Source organism: Haliotis asinina, chromosome 8 (genome assembly GCF_037392515.1).
Source record: "Haliotis asinina isolate JCU_RB_2024 chromosome 8, JCU_Hal_asi_v2, whole genome shotgun sequence".
Taxonomy (NCBI): domain Eukaryota; kingdom Metazoa; phylum Mollusca; class Gastropoda; order Lepetellida; family Haliotidae; genus Haliotis; species Haliotis asinina.
This window is the reverse complement of record NC_090287.1, coordinates 35,908,649-35,934,342: the sequence shown is the minus strand read 5'-3', so window position 1 is coordinate 35,934,342 and position 25,694 is coordinate 35,908,649. Positions and strand designations below refer to the sequence as shown.

General features: G+C 43.0%; 1 protein-coding gene across 1 annotated transcript; it reads left to right on the top strand.

The window, feature by feature from the left end:
• The first annotated feature begins 588 nt into the window (after nt 1-588).
• Nucleotides 589-25,693, top strand: LOC137295239 (adhesion G-protein coupled receptor D1-like). The gene is made up of 21 exons (XM_067826556.1): nt 589-624; nt 2,025-2,049; nt 3,555-3,692; nt 4,256-4,570; nt 5,613-5,792; nt 6,984-7,238; nt 7,946-7,986; nt 8,396-8,587; nt 8,941-9,009; nt 9,408-9,624; nt 9,852-9,957; nt 10,350-10,443; nt 11,412-11,467; nt 13,077-13,194; nt 17,071-17,221; nt 18,167-18,233; nt 19,901-19,967; nt 20,496-20,581; nt 21,112-21,238; nt 22,649-22,795; nt 24,463-25,693. Exons 1-21 carry the CDS (start codon nt 589-591, stop codon nt 24,493-24,495), a joined length of 2,520 nt encoding a protein of 839 aa, XP_067682657.1. The 3' UTR covers nt 24,496-25,693.
• Nucleotide 25,694: the final 1 nt, after the last annotated feature.

Here is a 25,694-nt window from a genome sequence, read left to right as displayed (position 1 = left end):
AGTGCACTCCGATGAATCCCGAGAGCACGGATATGAAGGACAAAACTAAGGATCAATATCAGGAAGAAATTGCGATTCGAACTCGCACTCAGCCTGGCAGAACTGACTGAAATTCTTAACAGCGATATTCAGTGGTGGTCACTCAGCACATGACTTTAATTACATGACGTTTGTGTAAACGAAGTAAGCATACCTTGGCTATAAAATTCCATAGACTACAGCTCGTCAAAGTTATTTTATCAACATTTAGTCTGTCACTGCCTGAAGACTGCCGCATTGGTAACAACATAACGCCGTTCCGATAGATCCGTACAACTATCAGCATCCTTTGAAAAGTGAGGTTCGTGTGTCAATAATGTTACCGTCTGTACTAAAATGGTTCAGAATACTATTTTCGTAAAGGTGTTGACTTCTTCACATCATTAAGATTGTGGAGCGTCTACGCAAGTTGACTGGATCTACCCATACTGAGACTGGCACTTGTTCAGACACCTGGCAGCGATACAACTAACTGGGATACAAGACTAACAGCTATAGTTTGCCAAAGTCGTGTCTTGCAGGAACCACCGGCTCGCAGAACGGAATACTATGGAAAAGTGTGGCGGCATTCTTATATATCTCATGGTAAGTAACTGCAATGAATTATTATCAAGGAGCCTAATTATTAGATATTAAATTGTATTGTTGCTGTCACAGTTGTTACATTACATGTACTGGGATGTATGTGAAGCGGACTTGTTTTAGGTAAACTATATTAATGGTATATATGGGTTGGTAAATGGTTATATTACGATATTACTCTGCTTGTTGAACTTGTACAAAGCCTGAGTGAGTTTAGTTTTACGCCGCACTCAGCAGTATTTCAGCCATATGCGGCGGTCTGTAAACATTCGGATCTGGACCAGACAATCCAGTGATCAACAGCTGAGTATCTATCTATGGAATTGGAATACGATGACATGTGTCATCCAAGTCAGCGAGCCTGACCACCCGATCCAGTTATTAGTCGCCTCTTACGAAAAGCATGTTGCTGGAGATCAGTTGTGGCCCTGATCTTCTACGGTGTAGTTTAATGTCATGGCACAATAGGTCTGTTCGTTGTTTCGATTGTGTTTCTAGGTTTGAAACCATCATGTCCTTGCTCGCCCTTCCTTTTCACCAAAGTGGTAGGCGTCCTACCTAACTTCGGGATTTCCTCCCTCTTTAAGCAGATACGCCCACATGTAACTGGACGTGTTGTTAAATGTGTCCAAGAGCGGTAGTTGTGGTTGCTCTCGGATGGTAGTTTAGGACGGTGGACGAGAATAAGGGAAGACAAGAGTCGACCGTAGAGATGAAGACAGCAGCAGCCATATTTTATTATTGTTTGGTTGAATGAGGGTCGAAATGGTATACACAGTGGTAAACATGTGACATAAGGCACATCGGGACTGAGTGGCCAATGATCCCGATGTGGAGACCCGCTCTGTCATACACATATTAGAAGTCCGACGGTGATTCTTCATCGTTGACGTAGTCGTAGGTGGGGCGACGACCTTGGCCGACACCCCGATTAGTCCGTCCACTTCTGTCGATGATCTGGTCTCCTTGGTTGGTCTTGTTGGTTGGTCTCCCGACTGACCATATCAGTCAGACTTTATACACTGGGCATTTACGCCACATTGTGCAAGGTCACTGGCCCATGCACATGTACATACGTAACATTCGCCGACGTAGGGAGGTGTTAATTGACATGTATTGATAGCGTTTGAAAATTGAGGGTCCTGCCTAGAGCGGGTTTTATGATAAGAGGCGATACGCCGAATGTTTGCTGAATACATTATATAGACAAAGGGGATAGACGTTCGGTGCACTTTGGACATATACTGAAACAAATAGATCGCTTGAATAAATGATGTTTTAAAGAAACTTCTTGAAATGATTTAGTCTATGACAGTTTCTGGTATCCCCCGCCGTGATATTGCTGGAATACTGCTAAAAGCGGCGTAAAACTCAAGTCACTCACTCACATTCTTTTGTTGCAGGTACTAGCTGTTGTATGTAAAGGTAAGACGTTTTTCTTCTATCAAATGAGTTGAAGTTGTATTTGCCGCGAAACTGAAACTGCATGAGCAACGATGTTTAAGGAGTCGTCTGCTCTTTGAGTCTTCATGGTCTGAGCTACAACAGATCGTATTTCCATGTCATCATCAGGTGAGGCCGTTGTGTCTAATTTATTTGTTTAACGCCGCATGCATCATTATTCCAGTTTCACGACGGCGGTCTGTAATCAGTCATTGCATACGGACCAAACAATCAAGTGACTGACATCATGGTATTGTTGGACATCTATCTCTACAGTTGGCGAGTCAGCGACCCTGGACGCTTGAAAGCGAGAATAATGTGTAAAAAGCCTACCTGTATAGAGAATCTCACCCAAGTGTCTACTGATATCAAATACATCAACACGGCTTGATAAAGTAAAAAGTAACATTTTTACCTTTATCAACGAGTGTTCATATAATTGATATCAGAAGACACGAGGGTGAGATTCTATTTATCATCCAAAATCATATCCCGTGGAACACAGTTTTGGACGATAAATCTTAATAGCGCGGTCGAGTCTAATCAAGCTGAATCCCTATATTGACAGTATTACACGACCTGTTATGACTAAAAAGGATTTCTTCTATTTTCATTTAATTTTATCTTTATTAAGTCTTTAAATTCGTCAGTAAGTTAATGCTTCCAGTAAAGAAATTTTACGGTATTTTTTTTAAAGCATAAGCTCATATAAGAATATTTATTTGTTATTTATTTAAAGATATTAACAGTTTTCTACTGAATTTAAGCTTGAATGTGGATTGCATTCTTAGCCCCTGCTGTTAGTTCTGGGAACCCTGGTTGTTTTCATATCAAAGCACATGTCAAGATGCACAAGGCAAGGTACACTAGGCAGTTTGTCTGCAATGTCAAAGTTTATCGAGTCGAACAAGTTGAAGTCAAAGTTTACAGGAATACAGTAATGTTAACCAGCTAGTCAGTATTAAATTTAAGTCAAGTGGTCCTGAATCCTCGAAGGTTTCACAATCAGAGATCGACAATGTGTTCTCTGCTACAAGTATTATGAAGTGTGTAGGGGGTGTTTGATAACACAGCGATTAAACGATTGAGGTATTTACTCGGCAATCCGAGTTCGATCCCTACATCCACACACCCCTCGACAGGTGCTTTCAGTAAAGCCGCCATATAGCTGGAATGTTGCGGCGTAAAAATAAACTCACTCACTCATTCCTTTCAGCATATCGAAGTCTAGATTTCTTCAGGTTCCGAATCTCCCACCTCACGTGGACTTCTTTAGAATTTACAAGAAATCATTAGTTTTTCAAAGTTACATATATTCAGAGAATAAACGTTAGTCCACCTACATCCCTTTGTATCCCGTTGGGTAAGTGAGTGAGGTTAGTTTTACGTCGTACTTGGGATGATGCTGTATACATTGCTATAAGCGGCGTCGATCCTGGTCATTCGTTTGCTGTTAGGGCTGTTAACGTTGATGTAGGTGTTTATCTCTCCAGGCAATCAAGCCCCCTCGTTCCAGTACGTCTTCTACAAGCCTACGGTCCTAGAGAACTTCAGACCCGGGGAGCGGCTGAAACTCCAACCCACAGCCACCGACCCCGACGGCGATCCATTGCAGTACAGCATCACAAGTAGGTACTCTACCTTAAGCTGAACACAAAAGATTTTTCACGTGCCCGACCGACTCAAAGATTTAGTTATAATCGTTTTCTGTTTCATATTTCGAATGCTAGAATCTACGTGAGATTCCGCAGTATACAGGTTATTTTCCATTTAGTTTAATAGTACCTCAAACTAAAGGTATTTCATCAGGCTATATTAACAGACTTTTCACATATACTGATGTTTAAAAGAAAGTACACGTCCGGTGCTTTTGATTGTTTTATTAAAAACTAATGGTGATTTACAGCATTATGTATGAGTTGCCCAAACACCAAATATATACCACATATACCAAATATATACCCAATGCAACGTTGCCAGTGCCTCACTGCCAGTTTACGGGTACATGACATGACCCGAAAAATCGTCCATAGTTCACAGTATGTATAAGAAATTAATCTTTTTGTGAACAGTAATCAGATGATAATAAATATCTTAGAAATACATAACAGACTGTAAGCTTGTTTTCTTAAATGGTCAGTGGAAACGTTCTCAACGTCTACGGTTTCTGAGAAGCGTTTACTATTTTCAGGCGGCAACACCAACAGCCAGTTTACTATAGACAACAAAACAGGTGTCATCACCAACGTGAAAAAACTGGACCGGGAGACGGTCTCCAAATATACGCTATACTTGGCTGCCGTTGACATGGCGTCGCATCAAACAGCGACAGCCAAAATGGTTGTCGTGGTGTCTGACGTCAATGACAATGACCCAAATTGCTCCACCCCACAACAATCGTTCGTCAGGGAGGTAGCACCCCCGGGACAGGTTGTCATATCCCTGGGATGTACAGATGAGGATATAGGGCCTAATGCAAAGTCGACGTATGAGATCCAGCACCCAGGTTAGCTGTTAAGTGTCTCTGTCAGTCAGTCAGTGAGTATAGATATACCAAGAGTACAAAGTTAAGCGCCAGCCTATTTCAAAACTAAGATGTGAAGCTGTGGAAAAGCTAGGCTGAACTAATTGGGAAGACCAATCCATATTTAGAGAATGTTCGTCTATTAACTGATTTAGGGATGTCATAATCATTTGTATTTGCAAGTAAAGGAAATATTGTCACAGATATGATGACACTGCTTTATAAAATCAAAATAGCTATTCGCGTTGTGCTTATACAAGACTAATTTAGGTTTCACTTGTTAAAAGTGACAATCATGTGACCATATAACAGTCATTTCTGATTTTCAATTTTCAAAAGAAGGTAACCATTTTGAGGAAAACAAAATGCAAAAGTGCATGCATCCTGTTGAAAGTAAAAGATAATTTCCATTTTGGCTTTATTTATAAATTAAAAGCACTAAACCAAATTATGATAGCCCGTTTCTCAACGATTTGCTAACTCACTCATTTGAGTCATTTATTAAGACAGAGGTGATACAGGTGAATTCGAATATGGAGGTCGTCGCTATGAGAATCTGCTGAGAAACATGTAAATACAGTCATTCTGATTTCGAACTTAATTAATGTTTGTTAACCCTAGTGAGCATTTTTCCAGTTGAGTGCGGAGACTGGGCCAGACAGACGAGTGATTGATAGCACGAACAACGTCCAAGACCTCAGTATACTGAGCGTGTGTATAGGTGGTAGATCCAGTGGTAGTGGAATGAGTGAGTGTGTTTAGTGGTACGCCGCACTCAGCAATATTCCAACTGTATAGAGGCGTCTGTAATTCTGGATTCTGAGCCAGACAACCCAGTGATCAACAGCATGAGCAACCACGTCGGCGACCCTGACTACCAGATCCCGTTAGTGACCTCTCACGACAAGCATGGTTTACCGAAGACCAATTCTAACTCCAGGGGTAGTTGTATGTAAATATGAATAAATGAATACTTACATTTAATAAGTTCATGTCGAATTATAAATTGATGTTTTTTGACAAGGTTACCTCCCCTTCAACGTGTCTCAATACGGCAACATCATGGTTGCATCGCCCTTAGCCTTTAGAGACGACAAGAAGACCACCGGCTTCAACACCTTCAGCTTCCCCGTGGTGGTCAGGAACATCGCCTTCCCTCATCCGGAGACCGTGGTCAACGTCCGGATAGATATCCATGAGTCAGGTCAGATTGCACAAGGAGGTGTTAAACTGATGTACTTAAGTGAATGAGGAGTTTGGTTCAACAGCACTTGATACAGTTTATTCAGTCGTGTCAGAATGAGTGAGTGAGTGAGTGAGTTGTCTCCTATGCCTCTTTTAGGCAATATTTGAGCACTTTCAACGCTGGGGACGCCAGGAATGCGCTTAATCCACAGTAGCCATGTGGGGAATCAAACTTGGGAGTTCGGCGTGACGCGCTAACGCGTTAAGTAATAAATACTGGGCTATAGCAAAATAAAATAAATCTGCAAGCCCGGTTTGTTGCATGGCTAACCAAAAGAAAAAAACGCAATAATTCCGAGGAGCGTCATAAGTCATGCCCCTGGAGGCTTCCGATGTACGTAAACAACCTCCAGGGGAATGACTTATAACGCTTTTTTGCAGTGACGATCTTTTCCTAAAAAGTAATGTATAGCTCCGACAACACCTCATACCTAAACGCATTCAACACGGGAGGTCAAAGGTGGATGATTATAAAAATGAAGACAGTAGAAACCAAAAACAACACTCACTGAGACGGGTGCTCCTTCCAGTGACGCCATGTTTTGATGTTTGAGTTTCAGGACGCGACCGGCAAATCACGGAACGGAGCCAAGAAATCCGAAGATGGCCGAGCGTGTTTCAAGTATTACCGACATTGCTTGCGATAGGGGCGTTGTGTTTATGTTATTACCGCTAAACTACGGATATCGCTGCAATTGTTTCGCGAGTGGGCTGCGTTTGTTTACATTTGAGATGCAATTCCTTCAAATTTGCCTTAATTCCTTCAATTACTTAGGGCGGACTGAAAGTGTCACGCCGAAGACCCGAGTTCGATACAAAAACTTGGGAACAACGTAAAGTCTATTCCTGTTGTACCTCGCCTTGATATTCCTAGAATAGAGCTAAAAGCGGCGTAAAACTAAAGTCACTCACTCATTGTTTGGCGCACGTTTGGTCTCATACATTTTCTGTGCAGTGGTCCTTCTTTTAGGAATTCCAGGAGCGCATATGACACTTTGCTCATAAGCCAAAACTTCAACAATAAAGACTACCTTGTTGACATAAAATACGTTACCACTGTTGTGGAAAATATCTTAGAGTATTATTTACAAACACCGTACCAAGATAAACTCTGTACATTTCAACCTATGTTGGAGAGATATCGTTTCAGGGTGTCACAAAGGATGGCGTTTTGAGCGTTCCCCGGGACGGTATCTGTCCGCCAACGTTATAAAGAGCGTCACAGCGGCATCGGAAACGTCCTGTACGAACCAGTGCCGGGATGGAACTGGATTCAGCTGCAACTCCGTCAACTGGGACGTCGTGAGCCGCCGTTGTGAGATGATGACCGAGACAGCGTATACAAGACCAGACAGTTTGATCGACAGACCGGAAGCTGTTTTGCTGAGGAAGCACTGCCTGGCGGGTACAGTGAACTTTCTCCAAAATAATATAATCACATCTTTTAATCGCACCACGTCTTCAGAGTTTGTATTTTGTATTATGGTTATAATGTTTCGGGCAGTGCTTTCAGCTTAGTAACGTTTCGATAATAATTGTAATTTGGGGGTTATGATCCACGTTTTTCGTTTGGAATGTTTCAGCCACTGCTTCCGGCCTAGTAACTTGTTGATATTTTTGATAATTTTGGAGTCAAATTCATATTGTAAGTATCGAATATTTCGGCCACAGTGCCTTCAGCAACCCATGCTTGCCATAAAAGGCGACTCAGCTTGTCGTAAGAGGCGACTAACGGGATCGGGTGGTCAGGCTCGCTGACTTGGTTGACGCGTGTCATCGGTTCCCAATTGCGCAGATCGATGCTCATGTTGTTGATCACTGGATTGTCTGGTCCAGACTCGATTATTTACAGACCGCCGCCATATAGCTGTTATATTGCTGAGTGCGGCGTAAAACTAAACTCACTCACTCACTCATTCGGCCACAGTGTCCAGCCTAGTAATATTGATGGTTGATGATAAATGTACTTCTGGGGTCAAATCCATATTTCATTATCACATTTTCTTTTGTTTATTGTCACATTACGAAATTTGGTAGGGCTAATCAGTCGGAAAGGCTTCTGATAGCGCCATCTTTATCAATACTTACGTGGTGTTCTGTTTCGTCCTTCAGAGCCGGAACCTTCGCCATACTTAAAATTCTTCTTTTCCAAGGTAGGTGTATATGGCTGTACCAGTCATCCATACAATGTCACGTGACCAGACGCCGCATTCCCATGTCCCGCAAGGCGTACGATACTGAAGCAGGTGTACTCGTGTCTCACTTGTTCGTACGATATTTACACCACCTTTAGCAATTTTCAAGATGTTTTACGCCTGGGTAAGTGTGTACCATATATTGTACCCGCTTGGGGAATCGAACCCAGGCCTTCGGCTTCACTAACGACAAATATGGCTAACCTGCCACCACGTGTGACCTACGGGCTTCACAGAAACGGTTTTACTTTACATACGATATGGTCTGCCATGGTGGTGATGTAAAACCAGTCAATTTGTTTATCAAGTGTATACTTTCTTTTGCGTTTCAGTATATATTGGTCACGGGTGTTTTAACTTTTCCCAGCTCACCGGTCTTAATGGGATGGTGCCCCCTACAGAAACGTTCCAACTGCTGGAAATGCTACGTATGTACACGGCCTGTCCAGACGATCAGACGCACACAGACGTATGGGTGGTCACAGAGGCATTACAGACGTTGGTGCTCAGAACCAACTTCACTCTGATGGGTGATAATGCTACAGAGGCGGTCGCACAGGTAAACTAAACTCACTCAAAAAGTCTTGCCCTGAGCCATTTTGCAGTGGGCGAAATGCTTCTAGAAATATTCTAGCAATAGTAAGGCGGAGGAATGTTTCCTGGAAATGTATCAGGTCAAGCCGAGATCTGAATCTATGGTCTGAGCCTTCTGGCACACCAAAACAATGAAACGCTTGTGGCGCCTTTGACAATTGGTCTAAGTCCCTGAAAACGGCGTCATACTTCTCCCATGCTTGCTTTTACTGCCTCCACTGTTATCTTGTTGTTTTAAATGATCTTCTATGGAGATTGTTTTCCGAAAGGAGGTTTTCCAGATCTTCATTGTCTCAAATAAGGCAGTTCTATTTTCAGTCGATGACCGAAACTGTGTCGAACCTTCAACAAGATATGTTTGTGGGACACTGGGCGACACTGCACAAGGTGGGTATATATCAGTGTCAAATGTTACTCGAAGGCTGATCACACAGTGTAATACTGGTCGTCATTTCGTTTATTGCCGCTTTAAACATTCCAGTGGTATAACAAGTCTTAATGTCGGTGGAAGGTAACGGGGTTGCGGACATTTGCACTCTTTTAGAGAAGCCATTGGTATAGGGCTGACGAATCTAGAAGCATAGTCGTTCTGAAATGGGATTCAGGGCCAGTCTTAGTCTCCTGGCATGCCAAAGGGAAGAAACTCAGTGAACTGGGTCTCACGGTTGTTGAAGACTATAAGGTTCCATTACCATGGCAACGTATTTGTCACAGAAGCGCATGGTTCATAGTCTCTCAAGGATAACAATATATTGTGTGTACAATAGCTTAATCTGATATTTCAGAAAGGTAACGAGTCTTCACAGATTCTGCGTACCATGGAGACACTGACAACAACGTTAGCAGCAACGTTGACTACAGGCTTTACAGTGAACACAGACAATGTTGTTGTCACGGCCGTCCACGAAGATGCAGGTCATCCTCAAGATCGGTTACTACACATCACCCCAGGAGATGGGCCAAATAGCGCCGTCTACATACCCGCTGATGTCTTGACTGCAGGTAGAGAATCCCCCCAGACATTGGTACTTCTAAGGTCTACATAGCTAGCTACAAGGGAGCGGTGGGGTAGCCTAGTTGTTAACGTGTTCGCTCGTCATGCTGAAGACCTTTTTGTGGATTCCCCACATAGGTACAATGTGTGAAGCCAATTACTCTCTCAGTGACGCACCCAGTCGAAATCCAGTTATGTGGCGTCGATTTGTACATGTTACATTTCTGTTCTTTAGGATCTGATTCTGTAGATCTGGTGGTCAGCGTTTACAACAACGTGGACAGAATCCTTAACGTCACGCCTGCAGCCCGGCACCGCAATTCTACGGTTCCCCACCACAGGTGACATAAATACACGGATGAGTTTCATTTCATTAAAAACACATACTCCTCAGCGAGGCCGAATTAATGGATGCGATAGGGCATATTTTAATTACTCTAGTCTGTCTAGAACCATAAGCATTAAGGAGTAAACAAACGCCATGGCCATCATGTTAAACGTTACAGCCGTCGTTTTGCGTTCTCTTGGACAGAAAAGACAGAGCCCAGTCTAATGTGACTTAGTTCTAGCGGTCGTAATGACCTACGTCGGCTTGGGAGAGGTGTTAATACAAGCTGTAAAGCTTGTTCACCAATCCCAAGTCATTTTTATGAACACAAATATGTTTAATCCAACTACGTCGGCAGACTGCTTACGGATCTTTTCATACCTTGTTTATTGCTTGTTACTTCAGAGTTGTAGGTCACGTGATATCGGTGGTGCTTCACCCTCCTGTGGCCAGCAACTTCTCCAAGCCCGTCGTCCTCGAGATTGTTTCCACCCACCCAGTGAGTCACGTTGAGATATCTAACAGTACGGTCTTGGTGTAAACGTCCTGATAGACAAATATCCGGATCAATAAGTCATTGCTTGATAAAGGAAAACCAAGTTCTGTGGATATTCAGCACAATGTTATACACAGAACTTGGCTTTCCCTTGCCTATACAACTTCTAGAATGCCCCTCAAAGAAATGACATTGTTTGACAGTGTAATTTCAAAGTACTCCCATGTACAAGTTTTCAGGAGTAGTTCGTCCGGCATGTGGGGTGTCCTGACTGACAAGGTGTAACATATGTACAAAATGTCTAGTTGCTGTAATTGAAGGAAAACAAGGAGTAACATTGACTCTCTAACAATATACTGCCCAAAACAAGTTAAGGAAAACCCACAACTGCGTGTTGCAGTCACCACCAGCCTTGATAGAGAAACCTATGGCCCAATGAAAAAATCGCGTTGTTTAATTTCTTTTGTGTAGCATTAAATGAATACAACTAAACTGAAAGGGGTATCCGAATGAGATGGGAAATTCAGAACCCTTGGAAACCATAGGCTGGTACCATTCAGGCATGAACATATCCTATAGAGTTGACAGAAGGGAAACACTAAACCTAGGTGTTTGAGAAGAGTGAGTGAGTGAGTGAGTTTAGTTTTACGTCGCACTTAGCAATATTCCAGCTATATGGCGACGGTCTGTAAATAATCGAGTCTGGACCAGACAATCCAGTGATCAACAACATGAGCATCGATCTGCGCAATTGGGAACCGATGACATGTGTCAACCAAGTCAGCTAGTCTGACCACCCGATCCCGTTAGTCGCCTCTTACGACAAGCATAGTCACCTTTTATGGCAAGCATGGGTTGCTGAAGGCCTATTCTACCCCGGGACCTTCACGGGTCTGTTTGAGAAGAGCTAATGTGACATAAATGTGACATGTGTATAGCATGTGTATATGTTTACATCTGTTTCACGACAGAATTCGTCCGACAAGGTCATTTCAAGGGCATGTGTGTTTCTGGATGATCTTGACGGGTAAGTATTCCAAATTAAGACGTGAAAGTTAATACAGAAATAAGAACATACATAATTAGCTTGTGAAAAGGATGAAATGTCCTCACTAGTTGCTAAATTTTTGAAACACACAATTTTAGATTCATAACGAACACAGTCATATAATAAGCAGGCCCTAGATTTGTCTGTATGTTGCTTAATGACACGGGTCGATGGGGGTGGCCTAGTGGTTGAAGGGTTCGCTTGTTAAGCTGAAGACCCGGTTCAATTCCCAAAAATGGGTACAATGTGTGAAGCCCATTACTCAGTTAATGACGCACCTAGCCGAAATCAAGCTATTTGGCGTCGGTCTGTGAAAAATCAAGTTTGAACCAGACAATCTAGTGATTGACTTCATGAACGCCGATCGAACGCTGTTGGGATACGATGTGTTAACCGACTTACCGGGCCTGACCGCCCGATCTTGTATAGTCGCCTCTCACGATAAACTTGGGTTACTGGAGTTAATTGTAACCCGAATCTTCACGAATATCATTTCTTGGAAGCAAATAAATGTATTTATATAGGTTCAGAATTTGCCACTGTGGAACATCGTCCGGAATCCAGGTGGATATAGAATTCTGCAACATCCATTTGTAGTCACTATGAGTTTTATTCTTAGTTACGAAGTGCTTTCAACCAAGTGTTCTACAGCGAAACCTCAGTAATCCAAAACCCTGCTTTGAAAGCATGATCTTATTGGTTCATGGAGATGTCGGGATAGAATTGGTCCCTAGAAATCAATTGTTGAGTGAGTGAGTTAGTTTTACGCCGCTTTTACCAATATTTTAACAATATCACGGCGGGGGACACCGGAAATGGGCTTCACAGATTGCGTCCATGTAGGGAATTGAACCCGTGTCTTCGGCGTGACGAGCGAACACTTTAACTACCAGGCTACCCCCCACCACCCCACCGCTTAAGAAACTGATTCTCCTCACACATACAACATCTTACACATGTATGGATTGAACCAACGAGAAATCATTTACAGGAATCATTCCATGAGGAACCAGTCCGTATAAACCAATGACGTTTTAAGAGGGAACTGTTGGGATCAGTCTGTTAAACCACAAACAAATATTTACTAGTATTGAGCATCTCGATTTATTGAAATCAGCTTCCTTACTATCTTCCAATAAACCATTAACAAAATTATAGCTCAGGTAATAGATGAAAGGTCTTGACGGGAATTATTTTATGAAAGCTTCAGTCATTCGACGCATTAGCAATTTTCTAGCATTTCGCGGCGAGCACTACTATGGCCTCCAATAAGTGAACGTAAGGGACAATCGTAGACCTCAAAGACGGAATACAACATTTCTGTGTAGATTTGTGGAAGTTTATATCAGGAAATAGTTCAGATTGTGCCTTTACCCATCCCCGGCTTGTAGCGAACTCATACTCGTATTTAGAATAGATTACTGTTCGTCAAAGAAAACTAAGTGAGATTATTATTTGTGAAACAAAATCACTTATTACAGTGATAATAAAGTGTACTATGTATCTACACATGTAAATTTCAAAGTGTAAAGTTGATAATATCGAGACAAATGAACTGAGCTGAGAACGACGTTGATGATGATTGTAGACGTGATGTATGGCGGCCTGACGGGTGCACGACGACGTCTCACAACGTCACCCACACCAGATGCGAGTGTCACCACCTTACCAACTTCGCTGTTCTCATGCAGATCTATCACGTGGAGGTACAATGAAGGCGGTTTCATAGCATTGACAATACGATAGCATTGATAGCACTGGCTGTAGTTACATATGGAACCTCTGGTTTCCCTGGGGCTGCTTTTCAATTCATATGGGTTACTTTGTTACTATCAAACTTATATATACTTAGAGACTAAACATTGGTCTAGGCTGGCAAGGGCGGATACAGCATTTTGAGAAGGAGGGTTTGAAAGAATAGGCCTTCAGCAAACCTTGCGTGCCATAATTGGCGACTGTGCTTGTCTTAAGAGGTGACTAAAGGGATCGGGTGGTCAGGCTGGCTGACTTGGTTGAAACTTGGCATCGGCGGTTCTTAATCGATGTTGAAGTTGTTGATCGCTGGATTCTCTGGTCCAGTACAATATTCCAGCTATATTGCAGCGGTCTGTAAATAATCGAGTCTGGAACACCACCACCACCACTGCTGAGTGCAATATTTCAGCTATATGGCGGCGGTGTGTCAACCATGTGTCAACCAAGTCAGTGAGCCTGACCACCCGATCCCTTTGGTCGCCTTTTATGGCAAGCATGGGTTACTGAAGGCCTATTCTACCCCGTGACCTTCACGTGCCCATACCGCTGTACATAATTCTATTGCATTAGGTTGTGTAGCTTTGTATACAACACTGGTATGCGTTTTGAAGATCTGTCTTGCACATACGTAATGACACTTGAACGCTTGCACATCCTGATTATATACATCACTGTCACTGTGCCTAGTTGCACACCATAGCCCCATACTGTGTAAGCCATTGGTGCCATGATTGGGTTTCACGTCTGTGCAGGTGACGGAAAGTGTGGAGCTGTCTCTGGAGGTGTTGACTCAAATCGGATGTGCCTTCTCCATCGCGTCGCTTGTTGCCACTATCGCCACCAACCTCTGGCTAAAGTACGTCAGTCAAGAATACATTTCTAGATACCGAACATGGTCACACGATTTCTCACTTTTAAGACGATTTCAGAGCAACACCAAGTAACTGTATCATTGACCTCAGGCTTTCGAGGCCCCCCTTTCCTAGCGTTGTTCCATCGGGGCGATGATGCCTTTATGGTATATTTGTGGAGCATGGTAAGGTGCATGCGTTGACATTTCTAAACAATCCGACCTTCAAAGATGATACATGTTACTACTTTCTGTCAGGTAATTTAGTATGTGGCGTATTGGCAATGTCATGATCGTGACAGGATGGTAACCGAGACATTGTCCAGATGGTGGTGGTGGTGGTGATGGTAGTGGTAGTGGTAGTGGTGATGGTGGTAGTGGTGATGGTGGTGATGATGGTGGTGATGATGGTGGTGGTAGTGATGGGGGTGATAGTGGTGATGGTGGTGATGGTGGTGATGGTGGTAGTGGTGGTGATGGTGGTGATGGTAGTGGTGGTGGTGGTGGTGATGGTAGTGGTGGTGGTGATGGTAGTGGTGGTGGTGATGGTGGTGGTGATGGTGGTAGTGGTGGTGATGGTGGTGATGGTAGTGGTGGTGGTGGTGATGGTAGTGGTGGTGGTGATGGTGGTGGTGATGGTAGTGATGGTGGTGATGGTGGTAGTGGTGGTGGTGATGGTAGTGGTGGTGGTGGTGGTGATGGTAGTGGTGGTGGTGATGGTGGTAGTGGTGGTGATGGTGGTGATGGTGGTGATGGTAGTGGTGGTGGTGATGATGGTAGTTGTGGTGGTAGTGGTAGTGGTGGTGGTGATGGTGGTAGTGGTGGTGATGGTGGTAGTGGTGGTGGTAGTGGTGGTGGTAGTGGTTGTGGTGGTAGTGGTGGTGGCCGTGGTGATGGTAGTGGTGGTGGTGGTGATGGTGGTAGTGGTGGTGGTGGTGGTGATGGTAGTGATGGTGGGAGTGGTAGTGGTGGTGGCGGTGGTGATGGTAGTGGTGGTGGTGGTGGTGATGGTGGTAGTGGTGGTGGTGATGGTGGTGATGATGGTAGTTGTGGTGGTAGTGGTAGTGGTGGTGATGGTGGTGGTGATGGTGATGGTGGTAGTGGTGGTGGTGATGGTAGTGGTTGTGGTGGTAGTGGTGGTGGCGGTGGTGATGGTAGTGGTGGTGGTGGTAGTGGTGGTGGTGATGGTGGTGGTGATGGTAGTGGTGGTGGTGGTGATGGTATGACGATCATTAACGTCATGGATGACGTGGACGCTGGGATTATTGGTCGTCTTGGGTCAAGTTTTGTTTCATTAAGAAAGCTTTCTGAATTCATTATGTACATCAGTCCCATTTTGCAAGAAACACAACTTCTGCAGCCCAGCAAACGCTATGCTTAGGATGAAGTCTACTACTGCTACTACTACTACTACTACTACTACTACTACTACTACTACTGCTGCTGCTGCTGCTGCTGCTGCTGCTGCTACTACTACTACTACTGCTGCTGCTGCTACTGCTGCTGCTGCTGCTGCTACTACTGCTGCTGCTGCTGCTGCTGCTGCTACTACTACTACTACCGAATTGTTTAACGAAATGAAACACTATTTTATATTTTATATTTATATTTAAAGCCCCAGAAACAACACCCTTAAACACAATAATAAACTACCGTGCACAAACAAGAACTGGTATTTTTATATCGCCTCCACAGGTTAAACTCAGAACGAGTTGTTCTCCTGATCAATCTGTCAGCGTCCCTCATCCTGGCCCAGGTGGTCTTCGTTGCCGGCGCAGGGGCAACACAGAACAGGGTGAGAACTCGTACCTTTACACATGTCGTTCTGGCAGCTGTTGTGGTAGACGGAGCAATGTCAAGCTGTATCGGTTGTTCCTCAAAGAACCGTGACAATGATAATCTCTGAGACATTAGTGTTGATTTACTACACATCTGAATTACTCATGTCTCTGTCTGTTCTCAAGCTTGACCATATCCGGAAGCGGTGAGGCAGCATGCCGTGCGGATTTGCGTCCCTTGACCGTATCAGGATGGCTAATAATTGTCTGATTTCAAGATTCGCAAACGTGTGCTTTGAAGTCAAAACCAATGCCCCTGGTCAATTCCCGATACAATGTGAGAAGGTCATACTGGTGTCCACTGCTGTGATACTACTGGAATAGTGTTAAAAGCGGCGTAAAATTCAACACACTCCCTCACTCACTGTGAGCAGACCAGCGTTGACGTCTGTGCTCACCCCATAACTCCTCCACTACTCCAAACATTAAACGTACCTTATAGTGTAAAGAAAGTAGTTTGTGCGAAATCCTGATCCAACAGATCACAGAGTCCCATGACTGACTCATCTTCGGTTATGCAGGAAAATATATCGTCATTTTATTGGGATAAACTCCTTTGAGACATCACTGGCTAAATGGACCAATCAAATCATTCTCATGTGCGAATGTACAGGTGACATATGTTCAAGATTTCGATGTGATGCTATTCCTCAAGCAAGGTGTGACAAACCTGGATTCGATTCCACACATGGCTAAAATGTGTTACCCAATTTCTTGTGTCCCCGACGCGACATCGTTAACTTAACTCATTCATCCCGCAGCAATGGTAGGGAATGGGTCGAGGAATTTATCAAAACAGTCTGGAGATATGAGTGAGTGAGTTTAGTTTTACGCCGCATTCAGCGATATTCCAGTTAAATGGCGGCGGTCTGTAAGTAATAGAGACCAGACAATCGAGTGATCAATAACATAGACATCGATCTGTCAATTATGAACCGATGACTTATGTCAACCAGGTCAGGACGTGTGTCAACCAGGTCAGGACGTGTGTCAACATGACCCCGATAGTCGCCTCCTACAACAAGCAAGTGGCTTACTGAAGATCACTTGTAACTTTGACCCTCACGATTAATATGAAGCTCAGCATACTTGATAGTGGAACACCTTAGTTTGCACGTGATGTACCGCCCCTGTTTCAGACTGTGTGTCGGGTGATCGCCTGCCTTCTGCACTACTTCTACCTCACCGTTTTCTCCCTCATGCTGGTCGAGGGACTTCAGCTCTACATGAAACTCTACCTCGCCTTCAAGAGAGACATGAAGGTCACAATGTGTCTGGTGCTGGGATGGAGTGAGTAGTGAACATGAGATATTGTATACTCTCCTGGGAGCTGAGAATGAAAAATGAACGAACACTGTCCAGCTGATTATGGTAATGGTGTTCGTGCTGTAAACATATATTGTATGGAGTTATCTCCTTTCAACATACCATTATCACACTACACCCCCCCCCCCCCCCCACACACACACACACCATCGGAAACAGACCAAAATCGAAACAGTTGGATGGTGTTTTACGCCGCAGATTCAGAGTATCATGTTTGGGACGATTGTTCCAGCGTGAACAATGACCTGTGACATCCGCAACCACCTCCCACAGTCGGACACATTTAATTATCTCAACCATGACAAACATTAGTTTATATGGGTTTTTATTTTACACCAGAGTAATCACCAGTGTCTGTGTATTGGTGTATTCCTATAAGCATGATAAACCTACTGTACAGTTCTGTATCGGGGCGACCCGTGAAGGTCCGGGGTAGAATAGGCCTTCCGCAACCCATGCTTGCCATGAAAGGCGTCTCTGCTTGTCGTAAGAGGCGACTAACGGGATCGGGTGCACCGGTGGTCAGGCTCGCTGACTTGGTTGACACATGTCATCGGTTCCATATTGCGCAGATCGATGCCCATGTTGTTGATCACTGGGCTGTCTGGTCTGACTCGATTATTTACAGACCGCTGCTATATAGCTGGAGTATTGCTGAGTGCGGCGTAAAACTAAACTCACTCACTATGTCGGGGCGGTGGGGTAGTGGTGAAAGCAGCATAGGCACGCCATAAGTCGATTTTCGACTCTCTCGTGTACAAAGGTTGAAGACAGCGTCCTTACAATTCACTTGTATACAAATATTGTCGGAAAATTGCGCCGTGAAGCAAAACTCACTCTTTTGAGGAACAATGTCGGTTTGGACCGAACTGAAGACTAGTCGTGATGTTGATAACAACAATGTTCCAGGTCTGCCGTTGTTGCTGGTGGGGATTGCAGTCGGTGTCGACCCCGATGGTTATGGGACTGCTTACAGGTTAGTGTCCATACGCCTATCACGCAGTTGTCATGTTTATCATAACAAACGGACATAGTGAGTGAGTGAGTTTTACGCCGCTCTCTATAACATTCCAGTTATATGGCGGCGGTCTGTAAATAATCGAGTCTGGACCAGACAATCCAGTGATCAATAGCATGAGCATGGATCTGCTCCGTTGGAAAGCGATGACATGTGTCAACCATGTCAGCGACCCTGGCCACCTGATCCTGTTGGTCGCCTCTTACGACAAGCAAGGGTTAATGAAGGCCAATATTCTAACCCGGACTTTCACTTGTCAAACGCACATAGAGTGTATTAAGGACCTAAGCATCATACAGGCTCTGTCTGGTTGAAGGACTGCTATCATCAGTTACTTAGCAATGTTGATATTGGAGGTATATGGTCTACATTTGATAGTATCTGTGTTTTCACGGGTCATGTTGTGACATGCCAGACTCTACCGTGGTTTGGGGGATTATTCGAATATAAATGGTCAATTGAAAATATGACATCACAATATCACATTTACTCTTTAAAAAAGTAGGGTAACCGTACTTTCAAAGTACGATTATCGAAATTGGGAGATATATGGGATTGAATCAATGTTGATACAATAATAATGGATGTTTTAAGAATACATCACCACATGGATTTCATTCAAAGCAAAGATGTTCGTTCAGTTATCCCCCTTGTTAGGTGAATGGAGTATGACATAAAAATTTCAGGTTTACAATTTTCAGTCAGTAGTGTGTTATTTGACCATGAAAACCCTCACCATGCACAGATGCAAGAAAGGTATTGGAAAACTGATCTACAGTGACTTATCGACCTGCCTGAAAAACGTATTTTCATAATGACACCCCATGCACGTGTAGGAGGCTCTCACGATGTGCACGTGCTTCCCATAAATTGTGTTTGCGTGTGGTGATAGCGTGAAATGATGCTGCATAAACAAAATGAATGCCATGCCTTTCTACCAGACTTCAAAGTTCAGGTTCCCCTACTTTTTTTTAAGAGTATAGTAACCATATCGGGAATCGAACCTGGGTCTTCATCGTTAACCATAACGTGACATTCAACACTTTGAGTATGCTGCACCATACCATAACTTCATACATTGTACTCACCTGGGGAATCAAACCAGAGTTCGAACCAGAGCAAACGCTTCCACCACAAGACTACCTCCAACACCGCCTGCTGTTCTGTTTTGTAAACCAAACAAAAACTGGTCGGCTCGGAGTCAGTGTACTATGTCCTACTGCGTTATGGCATATGCTGTATAACTGTACTACTGCTTGACAAGCATCAGATGAGCCACGACCTGAAAATGACCTCAATTTGCATACATGGGAACGCCCTCCAGAACATTCCATTTGAAACACGTGGGAAACGGGCTGTCGTTGAAATATTGAAAAATTCGAATTTCCTCTTGCGAATCGTGTCGTGGTGGTGTTTTGCTGAACGAAGTCGCTCCACGACACACGTGTTAAACAGTAGTGGTATTGATTTCACGCCTCTGTCAGCATGTATTGCACGTGCTTAATCGCCAATATACCTGTAGCTACCAAGTATATTCATTACTTGCCCCGCCTGCTTGTCACAAACGCCTTCACTGCGCTGGCTCATCTATTACTTGTAAAGCAGTATGTTGTGACTGTTTGCAGCTGTTGGTTGTCAACATCAAGGGGCACAATATGGGGATTCGTGGGCCCAGCTCTCGCAACTGGATTGGTGAGTGTAAAGATGACTGATCAGGAGGTTGCTGCTTTAGGCTGTATTATTTATTTAGAAGTATTTTACCTTCCTAAATGTAGCTATCTTATTAACACATATCTCGAAAATAATAAATATATCAATATATCTCAACTTGTGGATATTTAACGAGCACTTATTATATTCTTGGTTAATTTGTATTTATTTCAGTCCAATTGATCTGTAGTTCAGATTAGCGTGTATATATTTCAGGTTAACGTATGTGTAGCTCAGGTCAGTGTGTATATATTTCAGGCCAGCGTATGTGTACCTCAGGTCACTATGTATACATTTCAGGTCAACTTATGTGTAACTCAGATCAGTGTGTATACATATCAGGTCAACGTATGTGTAGCTCAGATCAGTGTGTATATATTTCAGGTCAACTTATGTGTAGCTCAGGTCAGTGTGTATATATTTCAGGTCAACGTATGTGTAGCTCAGGTCAGTGTGTATATATTTCAGGTCAGCGTATGTGTAGCTCAGATCAGTGTGTATATATTTCAGGTCAATTTGTTGATCCTGGTATTGGTCATCAAAACATTCCTCAGCCTCAAGGTCAACGCTCGGAAGACCGACCGGCAGAAATTTATGTAAGGTTTACCCTTTCATGCACATATATTTTCAATTAATCAAAATTACCGTTTGTAATTAATCGATGATTACAAAATGCCGTAATTAATCGAGTCTGTACCTGACTGACAAAATCATAATATGATGCCATGTGTCAACCAAGTCAGTGAGCCTGACCATCCGATCCCGTTAATTGTCTCTCATGACGGGCATGGGTTGGTGAACACCAATTCTAACTCCTATCTTTCGGTTTCCATCAAGAAATAACGGCCATTTTTGTTTTTCTGGTGATTAAAAAATCATCACTTTTTGGGCAACATCCTGTGACGTGATGATTTTGTGTGATTGATTCATACAACTTTCATTTTAAAACTATTTCCCTGTTGCCCATGGAATTTCTTTCGTCAGAAAATCGGGACAGGTAATTCTCCAGCACTAACGTTGTATTTAGAATTCATTCATGGCGTGCGAACACTTCTACCATAAACATTCCGATTTAGTCTGAGACCTGCATCACCACATATAATGATATTTCTAATCCTTCTCCCAGGTCCAGTCTGAAGGCAGCCTCCGTACTGCTGCCTCTGCTAGGGATCACATGGACCTTTGGCGTTCTGGCCATCAACTCCAAAACTGTGGCCTTCCAGTACGTCTTCGCCCTCCTCAACTCCTCACAGGTACGTCATGGTAAAGGCGACAGGTACACAACGTGTGTTTTTTGGTTGAATTTACCTACTAATGGTGGTTGTCGATGTATATATTCCAGTTCCTGAATTTTCAAAATTCATGTTCTTCCATTCATTGATCATGACACCCTTCCTTCTGACTTGTAACCTTTGTATGCAGTGGTCATTAGATGACTTCCTAAACACGGGTGACGATGTCATGGAAAGTGTCGCTATTTACTTTGTACTTACCTCCCTTAGTCGTGTTAGGATCGTGTTAGTCGCGTCTGCTCATCGTCAGCTGGATTATAGCATGCTTTTACTTCCGCCATCCATTACCACGTTATAACATTTGTATACCACGCTTTCAAATTATTACAACGCTGAGAGCTGGTGTCTCTATATTATTACCATTTTTCAGTAGTGTGACAAATTTTCTTTTGTGCAACATTCAGCTAAGATAAAGTCATTTAACTGATAGTCATAATATGACTGATTGCCGATGCTGAAACTTTTTTACTCACTATTAAAATTGAAATCCTGTTCAAACTTGATTTGCCCATACCCTGAGTCCTTCTGGTGCGTTACAGCGATCTGTATGACAGTGTAGATGAGTTCCTAATTCCCCATGCATGCTTTACATGTGGGACGGTGGTTACAAGGCTGTGTGTGTCATTGTAACGAGTCAGTATTGCCTCAACAATTGTTCCCTTTGTTCTGGCAACACTTGTGTTGTGATGTGGCTGGAACCTTGATGACTGTAGCGGTAATACAATATTCACTCACCTATTTGCAACCACCTAGAAGACACTGTGTCGATTCGGCCATTGTTCAAAGCGATTCAGGGTTAAGGTGATCGTAACTCCCATACCTTAACATAGACTAACGGGTGTCTTAGCTATAAGGTTGCTTTGTACAAGGGAACCCAGGCATGCTTGTTGTAAGAGGCGACAGACGGAGTCTTGTTCAAAGCGACTGAGGTTTAAGGTGATCGTAACTCCCATACCATAACTGACTTACGGCTGTCGTGGCGCAAAGGTTGCTTTGCACAGTAGCACCCATGTATACTTGTTGTAAGAGACGACAGACGGGATCAGGTAGCTGGACTGTTTCACTCCCTCGTTGCATGTCAGGATATCTAAAATGTTTAGGTCGGGCTGTCGATCAGAAGTTTTGGATACAATCTAAAACCATCAGACAGTTATAATGTTGCGGTGTACGGAATACAGGAAACCACATCATCAAAAACATTTTAAAAACTGGAAAGACAAGACATGTAGTTTTGAATAGTGAGTGAGCATGATTTTACGCGGTGCTTCTACCAACATTTCTGCAACATCACGGGTGCACATATTGTACTTAACTCCTTGGCTACCTTGCCGCTCTTAAATGAAATTTACTGATGTGTTTTTTTTCCCAAAGGGTCTCTTTATCTTCCTGTTCCACGTGGTGTTTAACGACGAGGTACGGACAGCCTACTGGAAACGGCGGGGACGGATCCTGACCGTGCACTCAGTCAGCCACTCCCACTCCACCGCAGTCTCCACCAGCTACCACACAAGAAGGAAGGCAAGTGCTTGCACCATTGCTCTTGGAGAACATTTGTTTAACCAAATTTGCACGGGTAGATTATATGTTAGATAAGGCTTCTGTGGTCTGTCTCACAGTCCCCAAACCGAATTATGTTCCCTCAGAAACCATATACGAGTGGCCTCAGGTTCCATGAAACCAAATGAACTAATGGAGTTTCAAAGAAAAAAAAAATTCAATCTCAGAGACTAAGCATTTGTCTTTGGTCCCCAGCAATCCATGTTAGCTGTAAGAGATGATGAAATGGATGGGTGCGGGTGGTGACTTTTCTGTGTATCCTGAGACCCATGATGGTTCTGGGGTAGAATAGGCCTTCAACGACTAACGGGATCGGGATCGGGTGGTCAGGCTCGCTGACATTTGATCGGTTCCCAGTTGCTCGCTCGCTCAAAATCAGGTCATCACATGGTGTAGGGTGCTGGAAGATTTGGGGTGAATCAACAGAATATCAGCCCCTGTTCTTTAGATGTCAAATAACACTAAAACTTGTTCATAAATGCATATGTTTCATAGACTGAAAGGCTGCAACATCAAAGACTGTTTGCACAGATTATCAGAGGCTAAACTGACCTACTTCAGAGGAGTAAACATGAATATCATGGGGTGAAAGATTGAAGTGTTCATGAACGGAGTCCAAAGTATTCATGTTGGTAGTACTGATTGTTTATGTATGTGGTTAATCGGGGTGCAAACACCATTATAAAACAAGCCTGGGCTTAAACATGATTTTTGCTTTAAAAAGATATTTTTTCTCTAATTCTCACCAAAATACCAAAACACACTATATCAGAACCATGGTAATCCCTCTAGGAATCATACTGACGTGAATATCCTTTGATAACAAAGTATCACCAATACTGCGACCATGTGCAGTAAACATATTATTCTTCATATCAGACATGTGAAAGGTGTCTTTCTTTCAGTGATGATTGTTTTTCCATCAACATGTCAATGTTTTGTTTAGTGTTCCCCCTAAGGTTCAGAAAGGACAGGGTAAATTCATGGAAAAGGGCACTTCATAACCTCAAAGGGCATGTTGGTGAGGATTATTGAAAAAACAACGAAATGTATAAGAAGTCAAATTGTCTTATAATTTCAATTGTAAAGTTCATTTTTACTCTTCTCAGTTTGTATATTAAGATTAGAATTTGAAAAAAAACCATTTCAAATCTGGAAAATACACACCCGTCATAGTAAACGACTGCAATTGAGGCGAAAAAGGGCAGGGCAGAAAATAAAAAGGGCAGGGTGCAAAAGTCCAAGGGCAGGGCGCTGCACCCTCCTAAATATACCTAGGGGGAATACTGTTGTTACATCCTTGATCCTATGTGAATCATAACTGAACTGCAGCTATTTACAACTGCCCTTCAACAAAATGTATGTGTTACTCAATTCTGTTATCATTCTGCAGGCTTTTAGGTACAACCAGAGACCATATACCACCTGTTGGGTTTACACAAAATGATTTGCTTTCTATGTGCCTGTCTGTCACCCAAATTATCATCCAGGGCCTATATTTTTGAAGCTCTTTTAGCATTAAGATGGTTGTAAGTTAATGTTAATGTATGGCACTTACAACGTCGAAAAAATAGGCCCAGTACTGGCTACTAGTAGATAACATTTGTTCTTTTTGTTCTTTTTTCTAGGCTTTTGGCTTAATGACATCTACACACATGTGAGATCACAGATCAGAGATCCTTCTTTACTAAGGGCTGGTTTGGACAATATATTGAATCATCACTTACAGCAAAGAAACATTATTTTCCAGTTTTAAATGCTGGAGAGGGACTGAAAAAGCTGATGAAGAGGAAGGAGACATCATCTGCATGCAACATCCTGGAGAATATCATGTGTGAATGTGACAGTTAGGTTCAACATGGCCTTGAACAATGACCTCTTTTATAAATACCAGGTTGGTCTGGTTAGTATTGGAGGATCGTGAGGATATACCTCAGTGAACCCAAGAACAGTCATAATCCTTCAAAGCCATGGATCATATTCCAGATTCAATGATAAACAGCAGATCATGGTTGACATGGAAGGCAAATCTGCTTCGAATTTTACACACCTTACACTGCTGGGTTACCACGAGATGCATCTGATGAAATGTGCATCATGCCAGGTGTTTTTGTTTTAAGAGAGTTGAATGCAATGCCACTGTTTTGTGTCCAGTACAAACTTATGCCACCCAGCTATGTGTAGTGAGTGAGTTTAGTTTTACGCTGCACTCTGCAATATTCCAGCTATATGGTGGAGATATGTGTACAATTTTTAGTCCTGTGGACAGGGGTTAGGACATGTGTGTGTGTACCTGCATGGTATTTCAAATGCTAATGACAGTGTTGGCGTGTGTGCTTGATTGTGCTTGAGTGTACTCATGTGCTGATGCAGGTGCTACAGTGCTTGACCACTGAGATACCACAAAGCAGGTCATCAGTTGTTACGTCCCACTAAATCCAACTGCCAGGCAAGGTACCAGTAAGAGCCATCTTTTAATGTCTTTTTGTATGTTGCATCTGGGGATCAAACCAGACAGACACTCTATCCTCTACACCACCATGGCCGATCTGCTTGATAGAGATTGGCTCCTCAGAAGCATGAAATATTCATTAATTGTATTTTCATGAATCATCTACAAATTTCCAATACTGAACCGGAAAAGAAATGCAACTGGTTTTGTTTGTCAAGTTTTTAATCAGTAAACAAACATGGATGCTTACTTTTAATGATTTCTTTTGCGGTTCAGTATAGATACTCGTGTGCTAGATCAAAATGACTGAACATGTATTGACAATGCCTCCAGTCTCATAAACAGCACCTTCACCATTGTGACACTGTATTTAAACTTGTGTGCAATAATAAAACATACAAGACGTTA

Coding starts and splice junctions, on each gene's coding strand:
- LOC137295239 (XM_067826556.1), top strand. CDS start 589: ATGGAAAAGTGTGGCGGCATTCTTATATATCTCATG. Junction 7,987..8,395: donor TAAAATTCTTCTTTTCCAAG/GTAGGTGTATAT, acceptor AACTTTTCCCAG/CTCACCGGTCTTAATGGGAT. Junction 13,195..17,070: donor TGCAGATCTATCACGTGGAG/GTACAATGAAGG, acceptor CCCCTGTTTCAG/ACTGTGTGTCGGGTGATCGC.